This window comes from Pinus tabuliformis, chromosome 4_1, assembly GCF_031772625.1.
Source record: "Pinus tabuliformis cultivar Carrire ecotype Pingquan chromosome 4_1, CPIR1, whole genome shotgun sequence".
Taxonomy (NCBI): Eukaryota; Viridiplantae; Streptophyta; class Pinopsida; order Pinales; family Pinaceae; genus Pinus; species Pinus tabuliformis.
In genome coordinates, this window is record NC_142303.1 from 991,398,976 (window position 1) to 991,414,899 (window position 15,924).

General features: G+C 36.7%; 1 protein-coding gene across 1 annotated transcript; it reads left to right on the forward strand.

The window, feature by feature from the left end:
- The first annotated feature begins 14,191 nt into the window (after window positions 1-14,191).
- LOC149179478 (auxin-responsive protein IAA14-like) lies at window positions 14,192-15,484 on the forward strand. Its single transcript, XM_089422481.1, has 5 exons — window positions 14,192-14,676; window positions 14,765-14,958; window positions 15,062-15,185; window positions 15,293-15,354; window positions 15,462-15,484. The coding sequence occupies exons 1-5, from the start codon at window positions 14,384-14,386 to the stop codon at window positions 15,482-15,484; spliced, it is 696 nt and encodes a 231-aa protein (XP_089278607.1). The 5' UTR covers window positions 14,192-14,383.
- Window positions 15,485-15,924: the final 440 nt, after the last annotated feature.

Below are 15,924 nucleotides of genomic sequence, written 5' to 3' on the forward strand. Positions count from 1 at the left end.
GATCTGCCCCTTGTCATGTTAAATTGTAATTTGTACATGGTTCAACAATATATTGCATACCTTAGACCATAAAAAGCATAGATTCTCTTACCCCATCCAACTTCAAGGCTCCTTCTACTTTATAACAATAAAAGTTTGCTACAAATCACATATCAAGGACTATTCTCAAGATCTTCAAGTATTACTTCATGATCTGATCCAAATGCTTCTTCAAAAATGTATCTTCAAGCCTGTTCAACAATGTCTCCAAGTTTGCTTCAAAAGGGTGTCTTCAAGTCTACTTCAAAAGGTTACCAAGGTATCTCCAAAATGCGTCAATTCTACTCCAAAAGTCATCAAGAGCGCTCCAAAAAGGGCTACTTCAAACTACTGAAAAACACTTCAAATAATGCCTTCAATACAACTCAATAGATCTGCAAGATCACTTCATTTTTTCTTCAAATATTCATCAACATTTCTCTCGAATATTCTTCAGGGGTACCTCATAAATATCTCTAAGGGATAATCGTAATCTTCTACTTAAATTTGTTCACAAGAGCCTGAAATGTAGACCCTAAAATAGTCAACAAAAGGTTGAGTTTAAATCGTAATCTTAGGGTTGAGATCATCCACAGAGCAGCTGAAATCGTAGGCTCGAGTCTATCCACAAAGAGGTTGAAGTTACAAGCTTATTTCTGTAACAAAGGGGTTGAAGTTGTCCTTACATCAAGCCTACCTCAGGCTTAAAAAAACTTGAGTTAAGTTGTTCTTTAAGCGCCAACATCTACACACATATATCCAAGATCTTGTTCCAAGAACCGATAAAAAAATTGCCAATAACCAAAACCCAAAAACAAAGAAACCATAACCCAAAATGTGTTGGAAAATTACTAAAGACAACTTTCTAACTTATTCTTTTCATTACATGGAATTTACTTTTGACATTATTATTCTTGTTCTTGATTAAGATTATGTTCTCATCATCAAATAAATGCCAAAACATAAAGATCACAACCATAAAGAGAGAGACACTAGAAATAGGCTTAAGCCAAGGAAAAACTCCTCCAAGGGGAAAACCCACGAGAAAATATACTTATAGAATCCAATTCAAAGAAGACTTCCAAGACCCAAAACAAGACCATAGACCTTCACCAAGAGCCAAGTTGACCAGCCTTCCTCCAGACAATTCTTCTGCAATTCGAGACTAACGAAACCCTAGAAACAATAGGGTACTCACACATGAGAGCAGCATATGGATAAGTTCAGGCTTCTGAAATGTTACAACTTCTCTTCCTCCTTCGCAAGGCTCTTCTAGCCTCTAAGGATATTCACTCTTCTTCTTAGCCAAAATTCAGATACAAGAACATGAGTGTGATGCCTATCTTCAAGCTAGTTGAGATTCCTCCTTTATATACCCTTTCCAATAGCTTCCATTACCATTCTCTAGGCCGACTTAAGGTATGTTGGCCAACTTGGTCTTGGGACTTTTCTATATACTTTCAATGACAACATAATTTTTACTTTCTTTTATACACGTGCCCAAGGGGGTCTTTTACATAATGACAATGACCATGACTCATGAAAAAAATCCAAAAAGCATACAATGGATGCTTTGACCTATTGATTAATGACTCAAACGTGAAACCCATGATTCACAAATATTTTCTTTTACAATTTTATTTCTTATTTTACATAAAATACAAATTGATACAAGTACATAAATAATTATGAAGACCAAACCTAGTTACTTTTCCAACACTCCTTAATTTGAGAGGTATTCATAATTGCTCAACTAGTACAAGGAAATTACTCACTTTGAAAAGTTCTTATAATAAGAATATAAATAACATGTACAATTCTAGGGATCTAGATACCATCTAGGCTAACTGCCTAGGTATCAACTCATCTAGGTACCATCTAGGCTACCTACCAAGGTACCATCCCAATAGGGATCCAAGTGTCATCTAGGCTACCTACCAAGACAACATGTGTCATCTAGGCTACCTTCCAAGCCACCAACCCTAACAGGGTTCTAGGTATCATCAACTCTACCTACCAAGACACAAAATCAATAAGGATACAGGTGTCATCTAGGCTACCTACCAAGACACCAACAAGGATCTAGGTAACATATAGGTGGCCTACCAAGGTACCAACCCTAAAAGGGATCTGGATATCATCTAGGTCAAGATAGCAACCCTAATTTGGATATAAGTATCATGTAGAACAAGATATCCACCCTAATAGCGATCTAGGTATCGCCTAGGCTAACTATCAAGATACCAACCCTAAGTACCATCATATGGGCTATTCATCCTAAGGTACGCCAACACATCAAACCTTTTTTTGAAGTTATCAATTTTCTTTGCATGTTCCATATTTAATTAACAATGAGGTACAACTCGATCTTCTATCATCATTGTGGAATATTCAATATCATAACAACTCCCTCTTTCCAACATTTATATCAACATTCTTCCTACAACTCCCTCTTTCCATCATGCCCATCATGAAGTCTTTCTTAAGCACGAGATTTCACTTTTGTCTTGACATCTTTTTCATACAATCATGTACCAGCAATTTTTATCAACAAGTATAACCAAGGAAAATATACATGTACAAGAGCATGATGTTAATTTTTTCAATCTAGGATTTTCAAAGGATACTACTAGGATTTTAGTTACAAACCCTAAATATTCCATGACCTAACCCTAAATATGGTTTTTATCTTCAGGGGAATCATTAGTCCTAGGGATTTTGACTTTCAAGCCCTAGATTTTACTCAGTTCAACCATTACTAGGGTTTGACCATATATCCTAGATTCTATCTATAAACCCTAACAGATCAAGAGATAGGGTTTTACAAGAGGGAACAAATAGTTAGGGTTTCATATTTTACTTATTCTAAGTGTTTTCTAATTCAAATTTCGACAAGGATTTTCTAACCTTAGATACAAAAAATCTTTAACAATGTAAAATCCTAGATTCCTATCGTGTAAAATATGCCATATTCATACCCTAACATTTTCATAGTTTTTTAGATATAAGGAAATTGTAAAGATCCAAACCTACTTTATACACAATGATAATGCATTAATTAATTGTACCTCATTTATTTTTTACTTACTTTTCAAGATAAGGAAGGTGCTTTCATTTTTTTTGTAAGTTTTAATACGAGGCTCCCTCTAAATCAAGGCTCATTTTGATACCTACAATTTCATATTGAACCTCGCCCCTCATCTCAACTCACCTCCGAACTAGAACCAGAATAGGAAACCCGACACCGTACCGAATATGCATGTCTAGACAAATTTCTCGACAAAGTGCGATGAGCTCCACTTTGTACGTTATGCGAAATCCGGGTCTTCCCACACCTTGTGAAGCCCATTTAAGGCATTAGCCATCTACTGAAATTCTTCTTCAAAATTATTTCAAGATTCAAATCTCTCTTCTAGGCTCCCTCTGAGTCTTGCTACAACCCCTTGAATTCATATTTGATGAATAGTTTTTGGAATATACCTGCAATCCTCTTCTAGCGAGATCATAAAAGAAAAGGTTATAACCAAGTGATAATAAAACTAGATATACTGAGGATTTCAACAACAATGTAATGAAAGAAAATAAATGGAATACTTATCTTTTGTGAATAGCAATGGCTTCCTATAGATGTTGCATTAGATATCATAGTATTCCTATATCCATTCATTTTATTCAGTGTCCATGGATCGACCTTGATTACCAAGCTTTATTATTTTCCTTGGAGTTGTCGTCATTTATGAGCTTGTTAGCATCATGCTCATCATTAACTGCTTTGCTTAGCCATCCTTCTCATTTTTCTCCCTTCATTATGTACCTGCAATATTCACTAACAAGTACCACCGAGAAAAGTATATGATTATAATTTTGACAATCTAAGGATTCCATGGTATCTTAGAGGGAGAATTCCTATGGTTTTTAGATCCAAATCCTAAGTTCCTTGATATTTCCCTTGAAACATCAACCCTAGGGTTTACCCAAATTTTCATCCAATTCCACCCTCAAAAAGGTTTGGCTACCTTAGACTACCTACGAACCCTAGAAACCAAATGCTAGGGTTTCTAAGAGGGTACAAATAGATTAGGGTTAGGGTTTCTCTCTTGATTAGGGATTCCTATTCAAAACACCATATAGGGTTTATAATCCCTAGATATCAAATACCTTCAACAAGATGAAGACTACAAACCCTAGATTCAAACATGTCACAAAACCCTTCGTTCGCCATGATCACTAGAAGTCTGCTACAAAGCCCTCTTCTAGGTCTCATCATCCAAGAAATTGTCACTTCCACTATTGTCACAATATTTATATTGATTCTAATATGCCAAAGCCAAAGTTTTCCTTCTAAGATGTCATGATCTTTCCAAGAGCAATGCCAAGTCGATATGTTATTCTTAAGATGATTAATTGATGCTTACTGCTAGGGTCCTTCAAGTTATGCTTCTTCCACTAGCTCCAAAGACTCCATGAAAGTGTTTTTATTAAGAATGTTATAGTTTCACAACCCAAGATGAGTTGATTATCTTGTCTTTATGTCAATGTAGGGTCTCTTCTAACATTTCTTTCCACATGTGTCTATGTATTAGGTGCTTCTAAGATTTTCTTGTGACTTCGGTACTTACACTTGGGCTTCTCATTTTGCATATGCCTTTATAACAAGCCTAAAATTCCTTCCATACAAGTCGGCCTAGTTCCTTCACTAGGTGTTTTCTCTTTCCTAACTAGATGACTATTTCTAGCCTACAGAAGTTTGATTTAATTTCTCATAAAAGGTAATTTCGTGACTTGTTTTTCCTTTGTTGGACCTTTGATTTCTTCTACAGGACTCTCGACCTAGGTTAGTTCTCTTGACAGGTATTTGAAAAGTGATGATAAGGGCATTTATGGTGTGTTTCTCGACCCTTCTGATTCCTCGGCCTCTTATCACAGATTTGTGACCTATATTCTTCTTGTAAGCTTTAAAAAGTAATACATGGTGCTTATTAGACTTCGTTTTTAAATGGAATTTTGGACTCTTCTTTAAATGTTATAGGACTGTGCCTCTGAATATGACAATAAGGATGTCTCAGGGGTGCTTCTCGGCCTTACTGTAATCTTAGGCTACTGCAATTTTCAGACCTCTCACTGTACCTTCTCACTACAATTTTTCAACCTCTGAGTTAACCTTCTTACTACAATTTTTGGACCTTTGAGTTATCATTGTATCTTAGGCTTCAGGTTAGATGAGCATTTGTGTAAGTTTAGAACCAAACTTCTCTATGTTTTTTGATTCTCCTTACTTCTATAAGCCTGAACTAAGCCTAAACCAATCCAAAATTTTGGATATCTTATCTCAAACCCTTCTTCTTGGAAAATAGTGATATTTCAGCTACCTAAAACCTTGTCCTTAAGCTTTGATACCATGTTGGAAAATTAATAAGGGAAGCTTCTTAACTTATTATTTTCCATTACATGACATTTACTTGTGATATTATTATTCTTTTTCTTGATTAAGATTATTTACTCATCATCAAATAAATTCTAAAACATGAAGATCACGGCCATACAGAGAGAGACACCAAAAATAGGCTCAAGCCAAGGCAAAACCCCTCTAAGGGGAAAACCCACAAGAAATTCTTCTTATATAATCCAAGTCAAAGGAGACTTCCAAGACCCAAAACAAGACCCTAGACCTTCACCAAGACCCAAGTCGAATATCCTTCATCTAGACAATTCTTATGCAATTTAGCACCGAGGAAACCCTAGAAACATTGGGGTACTTACAAATTAAAGCAATAGATGGATAATTTCAGACTTCTGAAATGTTACAACTTCTCTTCCTCCTTCACAAGGCTCTTCTAGCCTCTAAGGATCTTCACACTTCTTCTTAGCTGCAGATCAGATATAAGAACATTAGTGTGATGTATATCTTTAAGGAGGTTGAGATTCCTCCTTTATATACCCTTTCCAATCACTTCCATTACCATTCCCTAGGCCAATTTAAGGGATGTTTGTTGACTTGGTCTTGGGACTTTTCTACATATTTTAAATTACAACATATATTTTATTCTTTAATACAAGTGCCCAAAGGGGTGTTTTACACAATGACAATGACCACGACTCATGAAAAAAACCTAAAAGCATACAATGGATGCTTTGACCTATTGATCAATGACTCAAGAATGAAACCCATGCTTCATAAATATATATTTTTTTACATAAAATATAAATTGATACAAGTACATAAATAATTATGAAGATCGAACCTAGTTACTTTTCCAACAAAATTTTTATTTAATTTGACTTCCTTAAAATCTTCATTTAAGCACAAGGCCTCAGAAAGCTGACTCGAACTTCTCCTTTGGTTTATTGCCTCATATCACTGAATTTCTCGCCTCAAACTTCCCACGGCTGAGATAATATATAGTGGATGGGAGAGCCTAGATTGGGGCCGAGCTTCCCAATGAACCATTGTGTCTTTTTCTAGAGACAACATGATATTTATGAACATACATGACTATATTGAAGCCGACCTAATAGAGATGAACCAACATGATTTATAGGAGGCTTAGGACACTTAGAAACATATTTTTTTCCTTCCACATCATCCTCTTTCGAGTTTATTAGGACACAAGGATTTTGGTCAATAGTTTTGACTTTGTTGAAGGGGTTGCAATGAGAATTAAGGCAAAAAATCCTTGGAGAAAATATGTTGATGTGAAACCCATTGATTGGGGAATCAATATTTAAAAATTATTATCTCTCCAACAAGGAGGACCCACGAAATGTGCCACCTATCAAACAAAATGGTATGACAAGGGCTATCTCTCTAGGAGGTCCTTGTAACCAAATTCATTGAAATATTCACACAAATTGCCAAACAAGTACTGGTCCATTACCCTTTGACATCAATGACAAATTCTTCCAACAAATCATACCCCTTCCTAGGCATCCATACAACACACACATTAATTTGAAACAACAAATATCAAATCTAGCTAAAACGAATTCTTACATAATTCCTTTCCTTTAACCTTGCTCAATGCTTGCCTTACTTACTTGGCTACCATTATTGTAAGCATTTTTCAGCTGGAGCCTCTTGAAGGATTCTAGTGGGCTTGTAGCATACCAGTTGTTATAGCTTTCAATAGTCCCTGAAATTATATCAATTTCATAAATTAGTCATTTTTCTATCAATTCAGTTGTTTACAAGTTTCAATGAAACTTCATAAAGGCATTTTCATTAGGTATCCAATTTACAAAGTCTAGCAATGTCTTAAATATTTACATGACCAAGCTTATAACCCTAGCATATCATATGCATACTAACAATGGTATTAACCAGAAAGAGATCATTATTGCACTCTTTCCTGATAAATATTCCACGAGACAGGGAATTTTATTGGGTAAACTAATTTAATTATTCTCCTACTATGATGGTTCTCAACAAATGACCTTTCAAATGAAATGGCATCATTATACCTTTATCTCATTTTCCAATTTTTCACATACTCATAAAATATAAAACATTTATCATTGAAACACAATTTCAAGTAAAGGAACCTCCTTCTTAAGTCATTTTCAAATTTGTAACATTAATATCCAACTGTAATGTAATTAGACCTTCTTAAATGATATTTTACCCTCATCTACCCTCTAGAGCAATTTATCTCATCCACAGAATTTAATCAGAGCCTTGGACTTCTAGTTGGGTTTTATTTAGCTCTTTTCCATGTGTTTCTTTCCTTCCATTTCCCACACCCAACAAACCAAACCAAGACTAAATGAAGAATGAAAGAAAAGGAAAACCAAAGAATACAACAACACAAAGCATGTCCATGCTCAAAGTCAACAAAACAAAAACATGTAGCCAACAACAACAAACAAAGAATTGCAAAACATCCCCTCTACGCATCATTTGTTAGTTCACAACAATTTCCATCTCTTGATTTACGGTGTTCATAGTGTCAATTATTATTATACATTTGTAGCACACTAGCATTCTATATTTAATTCAACGAGAGAACTAGCACATGCACCAAATTTAATCAGAGCATTTCCCAAGGTCTAAAACAACTTGAAGATCCAAAAAATATTTCTGACAAGTTCAAGAGGATTTTTTATGTATTTCAGAGAGCTTGTGGAGATTCCCCCTCATGTTTTTTTGCATTGTTGGTTGTTGTTTCATGTTTCTAGAGTTTACATGCACTATTCTTATTTCATTCTTTGTAAGGGTGTGCATGGATAAGGTGTTCTTCTCCACAACCCCAACATGTCAATGCCCTTATTTTCTCCCCAACCTTTCAAGGTTTATTTCTAATCTTGTCCTTATGGCACTTGTCCATATCTGTAGAGGTTAATGCATGTGTGACAAGTTTTGTAGTAGCATCGTGTTCATATTTTCCTACTCTTCATGTTTTCTAATGAGTTTTGTGCTCTCTATTTTGCAGCTCTTGAACTTAGCTTTCAAGCTTTCTAAGGGTATTTATTCTATTAGGGGGACTTTCTTCTCCCTACTCATGATGGACTTGGTTCACGTTGTGTTGTACCATATTTTTGTCCATTCCTCTATTTCTTGTTGCAATTTGTATCTTCTTATGTGTTGGCACACATACACAGTTGTTAGTGATATCAAGCATAAATGCCTTAATTTGCTACCTTTTCATGGCAACATTAGGTGTGTTAATCTAATATGCGTTGATCTGATGTTGTTCACACATCTAACACCCATGTCAATTACATAAAATAAAAAGACATGTAAACATTTTATATGTATAAAATAGAAGTCACGACATCTACAAGTTCAAATCCAGCATATATATAAATAAATTATCTCTTTCAAGGCCCTTCTAGTATGAGTGTTGAACCTGACCTCTAATACAACTATGTAATACTCCCTTCCACCCATTGTGTTATCTTAGACTGAAGGAGGTGTTACTTAATAACTCAGCTCAACCTTCAAGGTTTGTTATGAAGATGGGGTCACAAAAATACTTCCTTTACAAAGTTTAAGGAATTAAATTTTGATACCACAAATGTGTTTGGTTAGCCGAGAGCTTTCTGATGATATAAATTATACCTTAATCTTAATCCAATATTGAAATTTATGCTTAGATAAAAGTTTGTTTTAAAAGGACGCATCATGATGTTGACCATGTGGCTTCCAATTAACTCTAACAAGTCAATGGAAAAGGGACCTCTTGGATCAAATACACATCACGTCGTTTGGTGGGATCACTATCAGTAACATTCAACGTGATAAAAATATTTGGAGGTGAGCAACGAATGGTGGTAGGGTTTTACGTGGGAACCTTAGCTGGGTTGGCCCTGACCTTAGCAGTATCCCTCCTTATAAATAATTTACCTCAGTAAGATCATGGTGGTGGAAGGTGGCCCGATCGCATGGTTCCACAAGCTAGAACCTTGGCCGGATTGGACAACTTCTCAATGGCCTTCCATTTGCACAAGCATAGCTCTGATTTCTCGATGGTGAGCAGTGGGTAGTTAGGACCCCACGTTGTCCCTGCCATGTGTCATTCAGTGTGGGTCTCACTAAATCCTCCACGTGTGGAACACATGGGGATTCTCCATTCTAATATTTATCTAGAATTCAATCACAATGGGTCCACAAAACTACATCATATTTCCACTTTGATCGTTATTGCCTGTAGCACGTAAGCCCCAAGACCGTGTGGTGAGCAGTTAGAAATGGAGGTTTCCTCACTGGAACCTCATTCGAATTGAAGCCTACCTTATGACTCTACCTCACTTCTGTTCCAATTTGTACTCACCGATGTTTGATGTTCGAGTGTAAGGTCTGACCCCAAGCCATGTCACCTAGGCCATGTCATCTTTGAATTAGTTCCTAGTGTCAAAAGTTCTCTACTTCTTAGGTGTATAAATTTGTGGTTGGTGGTCAATAACTAATATTGGCTCATCGGCACAAGGCCCCTCCATCAACTGCATTGAATTTCAACGACTCAACCCCAAGGCAACCCTAAGGCAAGGTTCTAATAATGAGGTTCTGCCATTAGCCTTTCGACATTGGAGTTTATTTTAGGTATCAAATATTATATGTATGTAGAGCATTCTACCCTGAGCTTCGACGGTCGGAACAAGCTTAAGACATTAGGCATTCCACAAACAAAAGGGGTCGTTTATCAAACTTGTGTTTCTCTATATGGTAACCAGCATAAGGCTCGAGGTCTCGAACCCTTAATTTTTGTATATGTACAAAAGAAGGAGTGACCACTCCAACTACCATATTTTTTTTTATCATGGAAAAGGGGCCTGAGGTCCTCAAAACCTGAAGCATTGCCACCTCTTGTAAGTTACTTAAACTAAAACATCAATTCGTTGAAACAAACATAACTACATGAGAGGAATTACAATTCATCTACCACTCTGTACCATTTTGAAAATGATGAGCTATTATTTATAGAGCAAGATATTCATGTAAAGAAAAGGACAACAATGGACACGTGGTTTAATACTTGCATCATGAACATAATATTAACCTATACAACCCAGTATTTTATTACTATTATACACAAACAAGACAGCTACATTTTGTAAGTATGGAAGAAATCATCATAATTCAAGCATTTAGCGCAATCGTAAACCCATAAGGCATCTTATCAATCCCAAGCTTGACTATGAAATTTACACTGGAAAATATAAATAATTAAGGTGTTTTGCAACTAAACCGCTCAAGCATTCCTTCGTGAGCACTCAAGACCATGCATTAGTCAATAATCACAATAAGGAACATACATAACTTGAAATACCAATATGAAAAGACCATTTTTTCGTATTTGAGTTTGTTAAAATAGTTGGTAACTGAAGGAGGGACTTCCACTCTCCACCCAATCATAGGCCAGCTACACTACAACCTTTCTTGCAACTGACCAACGCCAACCTGGATCCAGAGTTTGAGGAAATGCTCGCTGAGGGGAATTTTACACCAGTGGTTTGGTTATTCACTAAGCTTCATACAAAACACAAAGTCTTAGACAAGGGGCTTCATGGTCTCAAACACAGTCACATGGATTTACACACAGGGTCACAAAGCACAAACTCAAGGTCAAAGAGCTCTAGCTCAAGGTTACAAACATGATAATTAGTTCCAGCACTACCTAGTCATCTATACCATGTCCCATAACTACACACCCCCCAGAATCAATCTTGAGTGTCTTCTAATAGAAAATAGAACAAGTATGAGCTAGCGGGATAGAGAGCCAGTGAAAGTGAGATAGAGAACTAGAGTGAGTTTGATCATATACCCCTTTCTCCTCTGCTATGTGTGTATACGTATTATTTGTGTCTCTTTGTGCAATTGGGAGAGCGTGACTTGGCTCTGCAATGCATTGTATCCTAGGTCTATGAGAGAGAGAAGGGAATGGGAATCACCTGTCCTTCCACCGTCCTAATCCAATATCATAAATGACATTGTCAGTGGCTCCGAAAACTCAATTTAGCCCAAATCACATCACATTAAACCTCTCGGAAAATGGCTTCTCTTGGTTGCAGGCAATGATGACATAAATTTCAACAAGATATGGGCCATGGAATTTTAAACTAGGTGGGAAAGAAAACAACTTTAGGTAAAACTAGTGAGAAAGAAAGCTTCCCTCAGACCAAGGATTTATAAGTTGTCCCTTCTTTAGTTGTGTTAATTAATTAATTTTAATTAATAATTGTCAAATATTTAATCATAAGTTCGACCAATCATGGCTCTCTCCACGCTAGTATGGAAATCACAATTATCATTACAATAAGCAAGGGTAGAATAGGGGTATGTTGCAACAATGGTGTTCATGTGGAGGCCCAGGTGGAAACTGTGACATGGATTAGCAGATACTATAGTTAGCAAAAATCTATAAATATGACATTTTAGTTAAATGGGACTTTTAGATTTTCCCAAATTCGAATGGGACCATTGACTGGGTGGAAATATGGAAGAAGAAGAATAGTTGCAATAGAAAAAAGGAAAATCTTGAATCCAAATGGATCTGGAAGATTGAAGATCAAGAAATCATTATATATGGATTTATAGATAATCTTGGATCTAGAAGTGAGCAACAACTAACATGTCTTCATGAGGATGTGGCCCTATGTTGTAATGACATGTGAGAAGGGACTACCATATGTCAACCAAACATGTAGTTGATGTGGCATTGTATGATGGCGACACGTGGGCAAAGGATTGCCATGTGTTTACCATGTGGCACTGGTATGGATGTTGATCTGATGCTTTGAATGAAAAATATCAATTGGGAATAACTTTGAATCCATAGCTCAAATTTGAATGAAATTTATATCATTGGAAAGCTCACGATGAGAAAGAGACAATGGTAGTCTCAGAAATGAGTTTTAAGATGGTTGAAGGAAGATGATTTTTTATTACCCCACCTTTGTATGCCTTAGGTGGTTGGGTATGTTACACCCCACAATGGTTAGACAATAAGCACAATGGCCCATAATTGATGCAAGTGTCAACACCAAGCTTGAGTCGAGGATCTCAAAGCCAAGGGATTGAAGGGCACCACTCCTAAAAACCTTCACACAAGAACAGTAGAAAATAAAGACTTGAAAATATTCAAGAAGGAAACCAAGAGGTGAGGCAAATGAGAATTTACAAGCAAATAACTTACACAAATGCCTAATTGAATAGTTAGATCATGCAAAATGATCAATATCCATCTTATGAAATAACATGAGATCAAGTCAACCTTGTCATAAACATTTCACTTTAAATGAAATGATGGTTGTATGATGTCTTGAATCCCCATGAGAATGATTTATAGAGAAGAGAATCAAACTTATTTAGAAACATGTTGAATGTGGTTTGTTAGAATCTTTATAGTGATTTAGGATTATATTCTAATTGCATCAAGAGGTGCTCTCCAACCTAGTATGGAAGAAATGTTATAATGTCATGTCTTGTTTGTTATGTAAACATTTTGACTCGGTCAAATTACATCGAAATAAAAATAAATAATAATAATAAAGTTAATAATTAAAATAAATTTGAGGTAAAATAGTCAATTTACTATTGGTGATTTTTGGGCTCTAGGTTTTGACAACCCATGGTTTTGCCAATGGTATTCTTGTGTGTGTGTGAAACCAACCTAGATCCATATTAACTTTGTATCTACCAAGCGCTAAGAGGGATCAAATCTCTTGAGGTGCAAACCTCTTTTAGAGTGAAAAGAGATTTGATCCCTCTCGACGCTTGGTAGATCAAGAATTAAGATAAATCTAGCCTAGTTTTAAAAAACACGACTCTTTACTTCAAACCCACCTTTTCCAACAACATTTGACACCAAAATAAAATCAAAGATATAGATACACTTTCATCATCCCTTAACCATAACCATATTTGATCTTTAAATTTTAGTGTTCTTTTATTCACCATTTCATCCACCTTGATGTTAAATTGCCTCTTAAAACTAGGAAAAAAAAATAGTAACTCTTAGAATGATTTTAATAAAAGAACCCTTCTTTGAAAAACACAAACTAATACATGAGAATTGAGAATTTATCCACATATCTAATTTCTATGATTATAAATGTATCTTCGAAAATAACTGTATTCCTTGTAAACATTCATTTAGAAGCCTGACCCCATGGCAAGTGCTGTTTCATGGACTATAGCATAGTAAATGCTCTCTTAACAGAGTCTAAGGACAGTCTTGGGAGACGGGTTCTGACATCGCCTCCGTTCTCCGGCTAACAGATTCCGATTGCATAGTGATGGAGATATGCATGATGCCATCGTTGTTTGTATTGATGCCCATCGAAACGACATAGGGTATGAAATAGCACTTGCCTTCATCCCATACCATACATGTGATGTTGTCAGTCGTCCGTGTGACCCCTTCATCCCATACCATACATGCATCAAGGATTTGAATTTTAAATTTTGAAATTGGGCGCGCTGGTTATTCCATTACTTGACCACCACTCGTAATTCTCCCACAGACGGGAGTGAGACGTTCGCACCTACGGCACCCAGCTTCGAACCGCTTGTCCTTGGTCATGTGTTCTAGTCTCGAATCACATGGGAAGGAGATGCTGGGACTGTGAACGAACTGCAGACCATGTAGTGATTAGAGAAAGGGGAGCCTGCTATTGATCGGCTTTAAGACATGCCAACGACTCCCACTCATCTCTCCTCTCCTTTCTCGGACAAAAAGAACAATCCATCCATCCGTCTCTCTTACTGTCCAAATTTTGCACCATACATATATCTCAAATCAACTTCCTTTTCTCTTCCATTCTTCTTTCTGTGTTGATTCAATCGTCAAGACTCTCATCCCTTCACTTCACTTCATTCATTCATACAGAGGAAGGACTTTTCATTACAATAGAGCTGCGCAGATTAATCATGTCTTGCAGTGTTGGAGGCATGGAGAAATCTGGTACGCGCGCACAGCAGGAGAATAACCGCATTTTGGATTTTGCAGAGACTGAGCTCAAGCTTGGGCTCCCAGGGGTAGCTGCAGGGGAACGCCAGAGGATCTGTGGAAAAAGAAGCTTTTCGGAGGCCATGGAATCCAGAAATTTTAGCATTCCACATGAGGAGGCTCATAAATTCCATGAACCCAATTTAGGCACAGAAAAACAAATGGTCCGTCCTGCCAATGATCCTCCAAAAATGGGACCTCCTCCTCCTCCCAAGTGAGTATTCCTTTCCTAAAGGATATTAATGTTTGTACTGTTGAGGGCTTGTTTAGGGCGTCTATATTAACCAGAAAATATATGTCAGGGCACAGATTGTTGGCTGGCCACCTGTCAAAGATTTCAGGAAAGTCAGAACAATTGCTGCATCCAGCTCTCTGTATGTGAAAGTGAGCATGGATGGAGCTCCCTATCTCAGAAAGGTGGACCTCAAAATGTACAACACCTATCATGACCTCTCCTCTGCACTCGAGAACATGTTCGACTGCTTAATTACCATGGGTATGATCGAATTCCCATCTCATTCCATTCCCTTAATATTTTGTCTATTCGCCCTGCCGTAAATCACGGAATGAATGATATTGAAATGTTCAAATGTTTGTAGGCAAGTGTGGATCCAATGGGATGAAGGAGAGCAATTTGATGGATGTGGTGAATGGATCAGAATATGTGGCCACTTATGAAGATAAAGATGGAGATTGGATGCTTGTAGGCGATGTCCCATGGCAGTAAGTGCTTTGAAGCTGCCCTTAATTTTCTTATCATTTTTCCTTTATAAGACTTAATAGTTTCTCTGTAATAGCCAGAAATTGATGATGTGGAATATTGGTTGCAGGATGTTGGTTGATTCCTGCCAAAAAGTGCGGATCATGAAGGCTTCAGAAGCTATTGGTTTAGGTATTTCACCAACCCATCATGTCTTTCTTTATACTTTAGATATGTAATGATTGAGTCGTCAAATTGTTAGTCTTATAAACCTCCATGTTTTGATTGGTGTTTTGCAGCTCCCGGGGCCATGGGAAAATGAAAAAACCAGGAATTAACAGGAATTACAGACCACCCCAGTTATTGATTTTTGGGAGGCTAAATTGTTCTCAAACTAATTGTAACGTGGTGCAATATGCACGTGGTGAGCTGGCTGCTCTTAGGTTATTGATTGAGATGGAATATGATTGTTCATCCACGATGGCTCAAGATCCGCTGTATTAGAAAACTATTTTCAATTATCTTTTATAAATGGTCCGATTGTTTTAAATGCTTTCATATAATCCTTTGACATAGCGATAAAGAAAAAATTCTACATGCAGTTTCCAGGTTTTGATAATTCTCCTCAAATATTAATTTTTGAAAGGTCTCACCCCTCTCTGTATATATGATTTGTGTGATGAGAAAAATGTTTGACACCCAAAAGAATTTTAAATTATATAATGTAGATGACTGTGAAAAAAATTCGAATTGACGAGCCGG

Excerpts from the sequence above, each read along its gene's own strand:
- LOC149179478 (XM_089422481.1), top strand. The coding sequence starts at position 14,384 with ATGTCTTGCAGTGTTGGAGGCATGGAGAAATCTGGTACGCGCGCACAG. Across the intron at positions 14,959-15,061 it reads CGACTGCTTAATTACCATGG|GCAAGTGTGGATCCAATGGG; the intron begins GTATGATCGAAT and ends AAATGTTTGTAG. Across the intron at positions 15,355-15,461 it reads TTCAGAAGCTATTGGTTTAG|CTCCCGGGGCCATGGGAAAA; the intron begins GTATTTCACCAA and ends GGTGTTTTGCAG.